The sequence below is a fragment of the Peromyscus eremicus genome, chromosome 1, assembly GCF_949786415.1.
Source record: "Peromyscus eremicus chromosome 1, PerEre_H2_v1, whole genome shotgun sequence".
In the NCBI taxonomy this organism is placed as follows: Eukaryota; Metazoa; Chordata; class Mammalia; order Rodentia; family Cricetidae; genus Peromyscus; species Peromyscus eremicus.
This window is the reverse complement of record NC_081416.1, coordinates 181,225,171-181,240,152: the sequence shown is the minus strand read 5'-3', so window position 1 is coordinate 181,240,152 and position 14,982 is coordinate 181,225,171. Positions and strand designations below refer to the sequence as shown.

The window sequence follows — 14,982 nt, the reverse complement described above, 5'->3', positions numbered from 1 at the left end:
GGAGCTGGGGGCCGGCCTCTAAGTCTCAGGAAGAGGCTTGGGGCTCAGGCGGATGGGCGTGGGGGCAGGGCGTGGAGACTGCAGGGTCTGCCAGGGGTCTTGGAGGAGGGGATCCTTCCTGGTGGGGCTAGAAGGGCACCTGCCCGGGGACCAGAATCTGGAGCCAAGTTGGGCAGGTCTTCCCCTGAGTGGCTGGTGCCCAGGGATGGGGTCGGGGGCAAGCTAGGGCACTCACCTGTGCTTCAGAAGGGAAGTCCGGGGCAAGATGGGAGCTGGGGGCCGGCCTCTAAGTCTCAGGAAGAGGCTTGGGGCTCAGGCAGATGGGCGTGGAGGCAGGGCGTGGAGACTGCAGGGTCTGCCAAGGGTCTTGGAGAAGGGGATCCTTCCCGGTGGGGCTAGAAGGGCACCTGCCCGGGGACCAGAACCTGGGGCCAAGTTGGGCAGGTCTTCCCCGGAGTGGCTGGTGCCCAGGGATGGGGTCGGGGGCAAGCTAGGGCACTCACCTGTGCTTCAGAAGGGAAGTCCTGGGCAAGATGGGAGCTGGGGGCCGGCCTCTAAGTCTCAGGAAGAGGCTTGGGGCTCAGGCAGATGGGCGTGGGGGCAGGGCGTGGAGACTGCAGGGTCTGCCAAGGGTCTTGGAGAAGGGGATCCTTCCCGGTTGGGGTAGAAGGGCACCTGCCCGGGGACCAGAACCTGGGGCCAAGTTGGGCAGGTCTTCCCCAGAGTGGCTGGTGCCCAGGGATGGGGTCCGGGGCAAGCTAGGGCACTCACCTGTGCTTCAGAAGGGAAGTCCTGGGCAAGATGGGAGCTGGGGGCCGGCCTCTAAGTCTCAGGAAAAGGCTTGGGGCTCAGGCAGATGGGCGTGGGGGCAGGGCGTGGAGACTGCAGGGTCTGCCAAGGGTCTTGGAGAAGGGGATCCTTCCTGGTGGGGCTAGAAGGGCACCTGCCCGGGGACCAGAACCTGGGGCCAAGTTGGGCAGGTCTTCCCCGGAGTGGCTGGTGCTTAGGGATGGGGTCGGGGGCAAGCTAGGGCACTCACCTGTGCTTCAGAAGGGAAGTCCGGGGCAAGCAACAGTTTCGGTTTTAATCCATGTTTTACATCTTCATTGGTTCCTATTATATTTCTTATTATTTTACATATACAATTATTTTTTCTTAGTGTTTGTTAGCTTCATGCAATATTACATCATATACGTATGAATATCAAAAGTTATAGTTGGTTATGAACATGAAAATCATCTTGTGTCAATTACAAATTTACAAAAATATAAAACCTTTCTATGCTGGTATTTATCTTATTAATTATATACCTTACTGTCAATTTTACAATTCTGAAATAATTCCCTGCCTTTTGTGTGGAGGAAAATGATGTCATTTGCCCAGAATATGCAAAATGAGATGTAAAATAAATTATCACATCTATTTTGTTTTCAGTTAACTCTGAATTATATCACTGACATCACATAAACAATACTTTACCTTCTCTTTTTATACATGGAACAAAAAATGAGGCTAATGGTGAAGCAACTCAGTAAAGACAGAGGATGTTAAAGTGACAGTGTGGACCTTAGAGAGTTCCAAGTTGAGGCTCAAAATAGCCTTTATGTTAAAGAGCACTGAGTGATCTTGCAGAAGATCCAGGTCAGTTATTAGCATCTAGTCAGCTTTTAACTCTAGTTCAAAGGGATTCAACATATCTGAATTATGAAAGCAACTGTACCCATAGCACACACAAAGACACACACACACACACACACACACACACACACACACACTCACGCACACACATACTCATGGAAAAAGGGAGAAAGATACAAAGAGACAAAGAGAGAGATATGATAGAGAGTGTCTGTGTGTTAAAAATAAAATAAATCTTAAAATAGATGTGTAAACTGAGAAATGTGTTCTGAAGGATGTATCATGACCTAGGAATGGAACACAGAAGGTAATTAAAGATAACCTCTTTTAAACAGAATTTGACCATCAAATCCAAATGCTTTTAGACACAAAATAGTTGGCCAGGAAGATGATAGTTATAAGAAAAGTTCTCAACCTGACTTAGGACTTAAATCAGAACAAATAGAAATTCTAATGATTAAGCAGGAGTGAAGTTGGAAGGGAAACTTCTGGGAAAGGTTCACGAGATGTTGATGGAAGAGAGCTGTGGTAGAGATGATCAATATGAATTTTGTATATGTATGAAACTTTCAAAGAATAAGCAAAAAATATTATTTTAAAGAAATGATTAAAAAACTTATATGCATGTAATTCTGTGCCTCCAAAATATTTCTGGGACACCCAAACTGCAGTGAAATATGCTATAAAGGACATTATTCAATAATAAACAAAACAATTCCCTTTGGGATTAAGCAAATTAATTGGGTATTAAAGTATGTGAGGCCCTGACCTTCCCATTTTTAGTAAGCTGTTGCCTGCTTGCCGACCTTGACCAGATGTCCTCCCTATGCTGATTCCCTGCCGGTATCCACCCTCCTGAATGCTTAAGGGAAGTTCCTTGTTTGTGTATCCTGCATATTGGATGTTAACAACTTAGATACAAGATTGTAAACATCAGTAGCAAACTTCTGCCCTCTGGGGTTCTCCTATTGTGTTGTAAGCCTGTATTTAAGGTTTCCTCCCTCTTTCAATAATCGGCATTCGGCATTCTCCTGAGGCAAGTGACCGGTTGTCTTTGTCTCTATTTTTCGATCCACAGCCCCTTGCTCGGACATGGTGAACAGGTGGTGGTAGCGTGGGTGTTATAGCTACAAAAGTAAATATATAAATAAATAAAATATAAAAAAACCAATAAATATATAGTTAAGGAGCCATCAAAGAGATAGCGTTATATAAACAGGACTGCATTAATGAGAAATTAAATCTGGGCAAAATAAATGACTAATTAGCAAGGGCCAGCACCAGATTAACAATTGAGAAGGCAGACACATTCCAAATTAATGAAGTAGTCAAGGAATCAGTCATCAATAATTGCATAGATGGACAACACTGCTAAGTGTGTGTTGCATTCACAATAAGGTCTTACCTTGAAGTCCTAGCACACAGTCAAGGACAATGTCACTAACCTGCATGGTTTTGGAAGTCTTCTGGAGACCCTAATGAACAACTTGAAGGGAGGTTTTCTATGGCACTCTTTTTCTTACATAATGTAAGGCTTTTGGGAGACCTCATCCATGGTGTATAAGGTCATGTTAATATGTGTTATAAGTATCTTAAGTAATGTTATAAGACAATATGCTTCCTTTTGCCTTTTTCAAGCATTTTTATTGTACTCTCTCCTTTTTCACTCCCTCTGTATTACTTTCCTTCCCTTGCCTATTTCACTCTTTGGGCCAGTTCTATTCCTTGAGGATATTCTTAAATATAAATCCTCAGAGCTAGTATCCATAAGTAAAAGAGAAAACATGGCAATTGTTTTTAGGAGAATGAATTACCTCACTGAGTATTGTTTTTATACTTCCACTAGTTACCTGAAGATTTCTGAGATGTATGTCAATAAGGAACAGCTATGCCAGTGCATACTCGTTGATTTGGGGTCATCCAATACCTCTGTGACTTACAACCAATCCCTTATGTCTGTCTGCAATGATCTCTGATCCATGGTAGGAGGGTCTGTGATACCAATGTCCCATTTATGCCTGAGCATTCCACAGTGTCTTATGGTTCACACGTTTGACTACTAGTAGGGGTCCTCATCTCATCTGCTGCAGGCAGACCTTATCTGATGAAGATTTAGAAACTAATCTATGGTGACTAACTTATGGGTGCAATGATAAATCACTGGGTGTTGGTTTACTACTGTGATGATTTAATAGAGTTGTGGTACTATGTTCACCTCTGTGGAACATGATATCTCTAACCACAGATAATTGGCCAAATACTGGTGTCAGGTATGGATTTAACTTGTGGAATGAACCTTATTGCTAGTGATAAAATGGTTGGGCACAGTCACATTATTTGGCACTATAAAGTGCCAGTGGGCATGTCTTTCCATCCAGTCTATCTTTACCTAGTTGGAGGTTTTCCTGTGTCCCAGTCAGCTGGCCGTTGGGACAAATCTCTCCCACTCACATCCCACAAATAAACACACAGAAGTTCATATTAATTATAACTGCTTGGCCATTAGCTCAGGTTTATTACTGACTAGCTCTGACTCTTAAATTAACCCATAATTTTTATCTATGTTTAGCCATGTGGCTTGGTACCTTTTCTCAGTTTTGCCTTGTCATCTTGCTTCTTCTGTGTCTGGCTGGTGACTCCTGACTCAGCCTTCCTCTTCCCAGAATCCTCCTCATCTGTTTCCCCACCTATACTTCCTGCCTGGCTACTGGCCAATCAACATTTTATTTATCAACCAATCAGAGCAACACATATTCACAACATACAGAACGACATCCCACATCACTTCCCCTTTTCTGTCTAAACAAAAGGAAGGTTGTAACTTTAACATAGTAAAATTACATATAGCAAAACAGTTATCAAGCAAGAATTACAGTTACAATTTTGAGTCTATTTGTATTTGGCAAAATTAAAGAAAATATTCTATCATCTATCCTATATTTGTGAGTCTAAAGTTTCAGATCTATTTATCTTTTATCATAACCAAGGAAAATTATAACTTCCTAGTTTTCAACTACATTAAAGACCTCAGAAGGATATATTACCTTAGTAAACAGGAAGAGCATTGTAAGCAACTTCCAAAATTCTAGAATGACAGAGACAGTTGCCTGCCTGGACAGTCACCCAAATTTCCTCTGAAACATTGGGACATCTATCTTCAGCCAATAGGTCTAGAGTTTTTTAGTCATTTCCCCCAGTGTCCTGTAGAATATTTGGCAGGAACCTGAAGAACCAGCTCATCTTGCCGATTTCAGTGGTCACCTTCCTAAGGGTCCTGCATGTCTACTTTATACAACATACTGTCAAGCAGTCAATGCAAGCACACTTTTTTACCCAGTGGCTAACTTTTGCCACAAAGAAAGCAAACCCATAATGAGCTTCTTCAATGTCTCTGAAGTAGAATGGTGCTGCTAGAAGCAGGCATGTCTCAATGTCCAGAGTCAAAGTTCTTAAAACATTTTAAATGCCATATTCTGTAGGTCTTTGAAGTGTTTGAAGATCACCTACCTAATTAAAATACACCTTCATATACCTAAAAACTTAACTAACATGACTATAAGTTTGATTATCATGGATGACTAATTATTAATCTGTATTTCTTAATTATACATTACAATTACATTATACATTACATTACAATTTCAAATGAGCTGTACAAACATTAACCTTAAACAAGAGTAGAGATACACATACAATATAACAAAATTAACTTTAAATTTGTATCAATAAACTAAAATCCCTAGCAATGTAAAACACTTTAAACAAGTTGTTACTCTTTATCCTATCATTTCTATAATATCCCCTTTTCTTTTTTAGAAAGAGATTGCATTTATAATCAACCCCATTAAATAAAAATAAACATTTATAAAGAATGTTTTGGGAATTTAGGCATAGCTTCTCACACTACTTCCTGCTGGTTGTGGGCACTGGTAATCTTATGGGGATCCTGAGAAAACTAAGAATTATGGTCAAGTCCTAACTGGAGTAGTCTGTGATGCTGTATTATCTAAGTCAGTTGCCTTGAAGCTGATTTTACATGTTGGATCACCTGGAGACCTCTCAGGTGTTCTTCCTTGATCCAACTATACTAGCTTGGAAGCGATCCATCGGTTCTCATTTTCTGTGGAAAAAGGAGCACAACCTCTTTTCCAAAACAATGTATCATTAAACACAAATTTTGAAGTCAAGGTAGTTTAAAAAAAACATATATACACACACACACACACACACACACATATATATATATATATGTTTAATTTAGCAGCCTTTACAATCAAATGTCTTTCTGCAGTTAAAAATCCCTAAGACAACACAATCCAGAAACTCTGTGTAATATCCATCTTTATGTGGCTTATTTTTGTATTACCTTTACTGTCTCTTTAAAGACTTTATTTTTTAAAACTATTTCTTTATATAACTGTCTATATTCATTTTCTTCTCTCTTCCAAGCCTATGTACATTTTTACACACACTGTAAACCATTTAAAGTCTCATTCCATCTAAATCTGCCTTATTGTGAATCTGTTGTTTTAAACTGCAGTGGCTAGTACTGAAGCAGAAGCCTTGGCTGCTGACTCTGCCCATTTCAGCTTCCCAATATGGTGGTGGTACATTTACCACCAGCTCTGGGAGCCATGTGCACACTAACTTTTGGAAGCAGTGTGTCTCTTCCTCCATCAAAGCAGCATGTATCCCAGAAACCATTTTTTGTCTGTACTAGCAAAAGCTATATCCACTATGCACCATGCTGCTGTGCAGTTGGAGATGTCTCTGTGTACAGTGGCAGGAATCCACAATGCTGCACTCAAGCCCACATGCCACTGCAAACATGACATACTGTAGCTCATGGCTCACATGGGAGACAAAACTAGAAAGCTGTTTTTGCTCCTTTTTAGAATTTTCTTTTTAAAACTTTCTGTGGGTTTAGGTGGAAAATCTTGCTCTACATTGGGCAGCCAAATGTAGTTGGAAGTTTCCTGTGTCCCAGCTGGCCAGCAGTCAGGACAAATCTCTCCCACTCATGCCCCCCAAATAAATAGGCTTATATTAATTATAACTGCTTGGCCATTAGCTTAGGCTTATTACTGACTAGCTCTTACACTTAAATTAAACCATATTTTTTAATATGTTTAGCCATGTGGCTTGGTGCCTTTTCTCAGTTCTGCCTTGTCATCTTGCTTCCTCTGTGTCTGGCTGGTGAATCTTGACTCTGTCCTTCCTCTTTCCAGAATTCTCCTCATCTGCTTACCCACCTATACTTCCTTCCTAGCTGTTAGCCAATCAGAGTTTTATTTATCAACCAATCATAGTGACACATATTCACAGCATACAAAACAACATTCCACCACTAATATCTGGTGATTTAGGGTCAGCAATGTGAAAGATGTGCAAAGAATGTATTCCTTGTATAGTTTATCCTGTTGGTATGCTGAAGCCTAATCATACCTTCTGAAATATACTGAATGCCCAACTTCACTGCTGGGAGACATGCCTTACTAAGTATAGATTTACACAGTGTGTGTTGGGAACATAGCAGCTGTTTGAAATTTAACATTCCTCATGTTATTAAAAATTCTGGCTACTGTGTTGCTTATTGTCTTAAAACAAGACATATCTCCTGTGATTTATCTAATGACAATTATATGATATGATGAACTACAAACTTTATCACTTCTGGACACTCAATAACCACTTATGTCTTCCAGGTAATATAGAAGTTAATGGAGAATAGTGATTGGTGGTAGTTTAACTAGGGTTTTCTGAGCCTATCTTGGAGATACTCCTCTAGTCCAAGAAGAGTGGAGTGCAGTGTTAAAGGTGCAGTATTATGGGAACTTTATCTGGAGTAACATTAACAAACCATGTAATACATTACATAAGGCACCAGTGACAGAAAAAAATACAATGCCACCCAAGTATGATGTGGTGAACCAGTGAATTTAATTTTGATTACTAAACCAAAGCATTGGTAAGTGGCTCCTTAATGAAGTTGGGAAAATTTTATATAGCTATACCACCAAACAAAACCTGTACCTCTTTGTCTTTCATCTTTCTTCTTTAGCAAGGCATAATACCAGCATGGGGCAAAGTATTGCAAAACCCTTCCATCACCTATAATAAATATTATGACCAGTCCTGTGAAAAACATAGGTGGACATCGCAGCCACTGTAATTGAAATAGAGAAACCCTATCTTTATTTCATGTCATCCTCAGAGGATAGATTACCACAACATGCAGGCATCCCAAGTACTTGTAGATATTATGCCCATGGAATTAAAAAAAAAGCCAGTCACCAAAGTTTAATTGGGAAATGGAAAATTCCTCTTCCAAGCAGAATAATAAAGCCAAAGGTGTCTACATTCTTATGCCCAGAACCTGAACTTATTCCCTTTGGTACCAGATATTACATAAGTTAGGGACTTTGGAGGAGTATAGCATGAATCTTAGAAGGTCTTATTAATAAAAACAAACCCAGAGCCAACTATTGGGGTGAATGCTGAAAGATCACAGAAACAGAACAAGCCGCAGCTAACCTCACCTGGCTAATTCCTCAGCTGGTCTTGTTTCCTCAGACTGAAAGCCTCTGAGTCCTCATCTGAATAGATGTCAGCTGAACTGCAGCTAAAAGCCTAAAAGCTTAACAAGCCTCTAGTTCCTGGTCCCCACACTTTGTATATCTTTCTGCTTCCTGCCATCACTGGGATTAAAGGCATGTGTCACCATGCCTGGCTGTTTCCAGTGTGACTATGAACTCACAGAGATCCAGATGGATCTCTGCCTCCAAAACGCTAGGATTATAGGTGTGTGTGCCACAATTTTCTGGCCTCTGTCTATCTAGTGGCTGTTCTGTTCTCTGACCCCAGATAAGTTTATTAAGGTGCACAATATATTGGGGGACACAATATCCTCACATTTTCTGTTTTTTCTAAATAATAAAGGAAGCTTATAACTAATGTAACAAAGTATATACAGTAAGTCAAGAACTGCATTAAGAATGTCCAGTCCAGTAACATTTGACAAATTCAGACAAAACATTTCATTACCTGTCTTATTTAAAGCAAGTAGTTCCTTTTTAAAAGTAGATTCAATAATCTACCTTTTCATCTTATCAGAGGAGGACTTAAGCCTGATGGTCTCAACATAAGAGTAACTTTTTGAAAATGCGAACAAGTAGGCAAAGAGTGAATCTCACAGAAACCAGTAAGAGGGAACAGAATTGGAAAATGCTGGTCTTGGCTGCTGTGAATCAGGACATTGTGACTAAAGTTGTGGAAGACCATTGGAGCTGAGGGAGGAAAGAGAGCAGAGTCTGATCTGAGCCTGACATAAGAAATATTTGACTTGAGTCTACAGACCCACCTTGAGATTATGGCCTCCCATTTTAATATCATAAGTGAACTTTTTCTTAGCACAGTGTGCTGATTGTGACTAAAAACAATTTTGCATATTTGGGGTCTGCAATTGTTTCTCCTTGTGAAATGACATGTTGTTACATGCGAATGTTTATTTTCTGGCTTGGTAAACACAGAGAACAGGTGGAAAGCTGTGAGGAATAGAGAAAAAACATTTCTTCTAAAGACTTTTCAGAGACCCGAGTACTTGGCAAAACTCCGGAACTGGGGAAAAAAAGAGAAGCTCCCCTTCTGGTGAACTGGTGATAATACCGATGTGGCAAACCCATGACAGGAAGGACCTGCCCTCAGACTGAAAACACCCTGTCTGATGGTTCTACAGAACATGGTCTGGCTGCCCAAGGAGCACAAGCAAGAAATATACCAAGACTCACCATGGTACCCATGCTCAGAATGCTGCTGTGCCTTGGTAAGATATGAAGAGGGAGAGTGGACACTCAAATCTGTAAAAAACCCTCTCCAAGCCGGGTCTTATTGAATCTGGAGACCTCAAGATATTGACCCTGTCTCTCAGATGGGAAAAATCTCTCAGAGTGAATTTTCTTTCAGGACTGAGTGTGGGACAGAAGACTGCAGTCCTGGCAGGTGAGTGTCTCCTTCCTTCTCAAGATTTTATTCTTGACTCTGAATACCAGACCTTATTTTTGCTCTCCTCTTAGTTAACTCTTCACAATGTGGAGTGAGAGAAGTGTTTATGGATAATGTTGTGATGACCATTAAGTGCTCTATGCTAAGGTTTGGTGTCTGAGGGAGGATTGTATGCGACTCAGCCTTTGGTTTCCTTGCAGGAACACTCACAAAGCCCAAAATCTGGGCTGAGCCACAGTCTGTGATTGCCTCATATGCAACTGTTACTATTTGGTGTCAGGGTTCCTCGGAGGCCCAGGAGTATCGTTTGCTTAAAGAGGGAAGCTCAGATCCTTGGGACCGACAATCCCCTCTGGAAAGCTTGGACAAGGCTAAGTTCTGTATTAATTACATGACACATGACTTTGCAGGGATATATAAGTGTTGCTATAAGAGCCCTGCTGGCTGGTCAGAGCACAGTGACACTCTGGAACTGGTGCTAACAGGTGAGTGGAGACTCAGGGTTCCTACTACAGGCTCTCCCCTCAGGAGTTCTACTCTCCAGGGTACTTTTCTCAGAGCCCAAGCCTGCAGGACAATGTGGGTAGCTTAAGTTCATTTCATACACTTCCCCTTGTATCCTAGAAGCTTATGATAAACCAAGCCTGTCGGTTTGGCCCAGCCCTGCTGTGACCTCAGGAGAGAACATAACCATGCAATGTAGTTCATCACTGGGATTTGGCACATTCATTCTGATCCAGGAAGGAAAACACCACCTCTCATGGACCCTGGATTCACAGCAAAATGCCAATTTGAAGTTTCAGGCTCATTTTGTTCTGGACCCTGTGACCACCATCCACAATGGTACATTCAGATGCTATGGCTATTTTAGGAACAGTCCCCAGATGTGGTCAAAATCAAGTGACCCCCTTCACCTCTTGGTCTCAGGTAAGAACCCCTCACACTACCTTTATTAGTGCAGAGTGTCACCCAGGGATCTGCTCTGAGAAGCGTTCTAACCTAGAAGTAAAATAATGAAACTCAAAAGTTCCAAAGACTTTGACACCTCATAGAGCACCAGCCTTAAGCTTCCCCTGATGCAATTACTACCCCCAGTGACTCATTGGAATTTAGCAGAATCAGGAGGGCTTGAGAACAGACAGTATATGGAGTGATCAGACATTGTCTCTGTACTGCTTAATTTTCTATTTTTGTGATTAAAACACCATGATCTAAAGCAACATATGGAAGAAAGGTTTTATTTCTTCTAATAGTTTACAGGCCATCATGAAGAGAATTAGAGGTAGGCACTCAAGGCAAGAACTGGAGCAGAGGCCATAGTGGAGCATGGTTAACAGGCTTACTCTCCAGTGGTTTTCTCAGACTATTTTCTTATATCATCAAGGTCCAACTACCCAGAGTTAGAACCACCCACAGTGGGCTTGGCTGTCTCACTCCCACCTCAACAATCAGGCAATCAATAAAATGCCTCCACAGACTTGCCTACAGGCCAATATGATGGAGGCATGTTTTCAACTTAATTTGCCTCTCCCAGATGACTCTAGCTTGTATTAAGTTAGCAAAACCTAATGAGAACAGTCTCCAATGGCATCCTCAGCCCTTCATTCTCCTCTTGTCTATATTTCCTGAAATAAAGGGTATAGTCTCATCATAACAATCTCATCTCACCAAAGGCTTGTGGTAAAAATGATGCACAGACTCAATCAGGAAGTTTCATGTCCCTCAGAGACTCAATACTTTCCTTACCTTCTGTGATATGCTTTGTTGAAGCTTGGTGGACCTGGGCTGTGATCTTGACAGACAAACAGGAATCCAGAGGCACAAAATCTGGTCTCCAACAAGGTGGTAGCTAGTTGGAAGTACTTAAAGTCCAGATTGATGTAGAAACTGACAGGCCATAGTCATGTGCTTGAAGTTCAAATACTCACTTCTCCATCTATCTCTGGCAGAATCCAAGGACGAGTCTCCTACCCACACTGAGAATGGTAAGTAGAGCTCTCATGAGAGGTGGGTACAGAAAGAGTGGGATCATTATGGGGTGGTGAAGCCTCCTCTGAAGTTCATAAATTGAAAGTACTAGACTTGCTCCCCACTAAGATAATCTGTTCCTCAGAGCCAAGGCCTCAATATATCTCTCTACCTAGATCCCATACCCTTGTTAACACCAACTTCTGATTCACTGGAGTCTTGAATTCCCTAATGGAGTTTCTTCCTAGCCTCTAGATTCCTGGACAGGTTTTATTGAATAGTGAAGGAAAATCAAGATGGTCTTTTGAGATCCAGACTTGAAGAAAATCACCTTCTCTGAGTCTTTGTGCTGTCCTTGGCTGTGACCTCCTGAATGAGCAGGAGTCTCATCCATCAGACACCGGTTTTTGAAAGACCATGTCCCCTGTGCCACAAGAATGGTGACACACTACACTACATTGGAAAAGACTCATATTTGGGGCTGGATATTCTGAAACTTTCTTTCTAGAACAAGTACCTCATCCTTTGTAGTAAGGACAAGGCTGAAAGTCAGATGTTGGGTTCAAACCACAGCTCTTTTAATCCTTCTATCTGGGTAATGGAAACAATTCCATGTTGCATGATTGTGAGGACAGAGGCTATGAGTGGGCTGGGCATACAGTAGGTGCCTGGGTAAATAACATCTTTTCTTCATGCACAATGCCAACTGTGCCTAAGGACTGGGAAGATACCAGAAGGTTCTGATTGGAGTCTTGGTCAGCCTCCTCCTGCTTTTCTTTCTCCTTATTCTTCTCATCCTCTTCCGATATCAGTGTAAAGGCAAAGAGAAGAAGGCAGGTAAGTAGGGTAAGAGTGACTTGGGTGTATGGATGTGGTGGGTAAATAAAACATGTAGCCTCCAGATCTGTGAAAATTTCAAATATTTTATAAGGTTTTCCATCTCTGGCAGTATTTGCATACTTACAGCATGTTTTTTACATCCCATTTCTTCCTCTGAAATTTTCTATTGGTGGAGCCTTCCCATCCAACTAGCTTATACTTTTTCAATTCATGCAGACCAAAGGGAGACCAACTTGCAACTTCTTGAAGGGAATACAGACCCAACAGCCAGAGATAGACTCCCTCAGAAGAGGTAACTCCTGCCCAGAGACCCAGACTCCCACCTGCCATAGACCTCACAGCTATCTGATAATCCCTGTCTCCTCAGATCCAGCCCAGATGCTGCCATCAAGGAAGAAAACCAGTGTGAGAATATGGGGTCCTTGGGGATGGAGATGCTCTAAATGTCAGCATCACAAGACTGATAGGAAGGGTCTGGGGTCAACACTCTGAGGGACTGAACTTTCACAATGAACCCAGAGATTTCATCACACTCTCTGGTACTCTGTCTCCTTGTGGGACAAGGGCATGGGTCTAGGAGACTGAGAGATTCCATAGCCAAGAGATGACTATTTTGTTGTAACGTGACAGATGCTTCTGTGATGGCCCCACAACCTGAGGAGAGTGTAGAGCTGGACAGTTGGGTAAGACTGCTGCCCCATTCACAGTGACAAGAGCTTATGGCCCAATTTGGTCTAGCACTCCTTCTTTGTGCCAGAATCAGCCACAGCTGATCCCTCCTTTCTGGAAGAATTTGCCTCTATGAACTATGATCTCTTCTTCTTGGTTTCGCTAGGACTATGTGACCCTTCTCTCCTGTCTCATTTCTGGATGTGTGTCATCTGTCTGTTACTTAGCATGTGTCTAGAGACTCAAAAGGACATATGAGTCACTGAGCCCTCATTCCTCAAGATCCGCATTTACTCATTCACCCTGTCATCCACAGAGAGCTTCTTTTTTTAAGCTTGAAAACAATTTTATTAGTGTTTAAAAGAAAAAACAACAACAAAGGTAACCTGTAAATCTCAGGATCTGTCTGGAGGAAAAAAGAAAATAGAGAAGAGAAATGAAGGGAAAGCCATGTCTGAGTAGAGCCAAGATAAAGATCAACTAGGTGATTGCTGGTGGCCACAAGGCAGGGAGGGAAGCTTTAGAGAAAGAGTAAGTAATACCAAAGTGTTAGGAAATGTGTACTTAGAACAGATATACAAAGAAAAATGGAAGCATTATGCACTAACTCAGAAAAGTAGGCACATTTACAAAACTAAGGCTTACAGCACTATAAGCTACCACATAGAGCATCTTCTTGTTATAGCTTTCCTTAAGGGCTACAAACACATCAAGGAACACAGTTCCTCACCCACTCTAAGCTCACCTGAAGGCTAGGAAATGAGATGTGTATAACTGAAGAATGATTGTGGTGTGGTGTGCTATTAGGAAAAATGAAGCAGAGAAAATGGACATACTGCGAGGCACAGAGGGCCAGTGTGAATCCCAAAGGGAGACTCTTACTAGGTATATTCTGAGGAGATACCTGAAAAAGTCCACCCAGACACCTAATTAACCAGCAAAAACAGGCAGAAAATACAGAAGGTTCAAAGGTCCTCAGACAGGAAGATGAGAATGTTGCTGGATCTGAGAAACCAGGAGTTAGTGTGAGGATAACAGGCCAAAACTATGGGAAGTACACTTGCAGACTCCCCAAGGTCTCAGGAAGCCTATGAAGACTCTATTAGTAATGATATGATGTGAATTAAATTTCTAAAGGCTCTCTCTGTCTAAAGAAGATCCTGAATGGAACTAGAAGTCACTTTATCCATCTCATTGCCTCCTTGCTGCAGAACCCACCTGATGAAGAACCCCAGGGAATTGTTTATGTCCAGGTGAAACCCTCCATGCTTTATAAAGCAGGGATTACCTCTTCTTTCCCACTGTCAGAAAAAGTACTGGACATGAAGAATAATCAATCAGGAGAGAACAGAGAGATGTACCCTCGGGTAGGTTCTGTTCACCTAGCTCCAGAAGTTGCCAATGCCAAGCACATACCTTCCTCCAACTCTGTCCCACTCCAGGCTACTACATCCAAGGAGCCTCAGGATGTGACCTATGCCCAGTTATGTATAAGGACACTGGAATAGGACAACAGCTGAAAAAAGTAAGAAGCCATAACAGAAAGAAGACTCTGACCCCACATTCTGTGGATAGAAACTAGGGACATCTGAGATAATATTTGTCTCTAGTGCACTCTGTATAACGAACGTCAGCCATCATGCATACCACATGTATCATCAGGAGACTCTCAGAACTTGACCCTCTTGATTCTTTGGTCAGAGATAACCAATGTCCTTACATTTTGTAAATAGAGCCAAATCCTTCTCAATAAGCAATTAGTGAAATGAGAAAAAAATGAAGTGAGAAAATGTTGTGAATTGAATGACAATGTAACCAGGACACATTGATCTATGAAACTTGAACTTTCAGAACCATGAATAAATA

The 14,982-nt window shown here is 41.7% G+C and overlaps 1 protein-coding gene across 1 annotated transcript in view; it reads left to right on the top strand.

The window, feature by feature from the left end:
- The window catches only part of LOC131902742 (leukocyte immunoglobulin-like receptor subfamily A member 6), a 76,103-nt gene extending 61,479 nt beyond the window's left edge, over window positions 1-14,624 (top strand). Inside the window, exons 5-9 of the mRNA XM_059253731.1 lie at window positions 9,840-10,124; window positions 10,264-10,566; window positions 11,589-11,624; window positions 12,325-12,444; window positions 14,254-14,624. Of these exons, the coding sequence (XP_059109714.1) occupies window positions 9,840-10,124; window positions 10,264-10,566; window positions 11,589-11,624; window positions 12,325-12,444; window positions 14,254-14,624 (1,115 nt within the window). The remainder of the gene's footprint in view (window positions 1-9,839; window positions 10,125-10,263; window positions 10,567-11,588; window positions 11,625-12,324; window positions 12,445-14,253) is intronic.
- The last annotated feature ends 358 nt before the right edge of the window (window positions 14,625-14,982 follow it).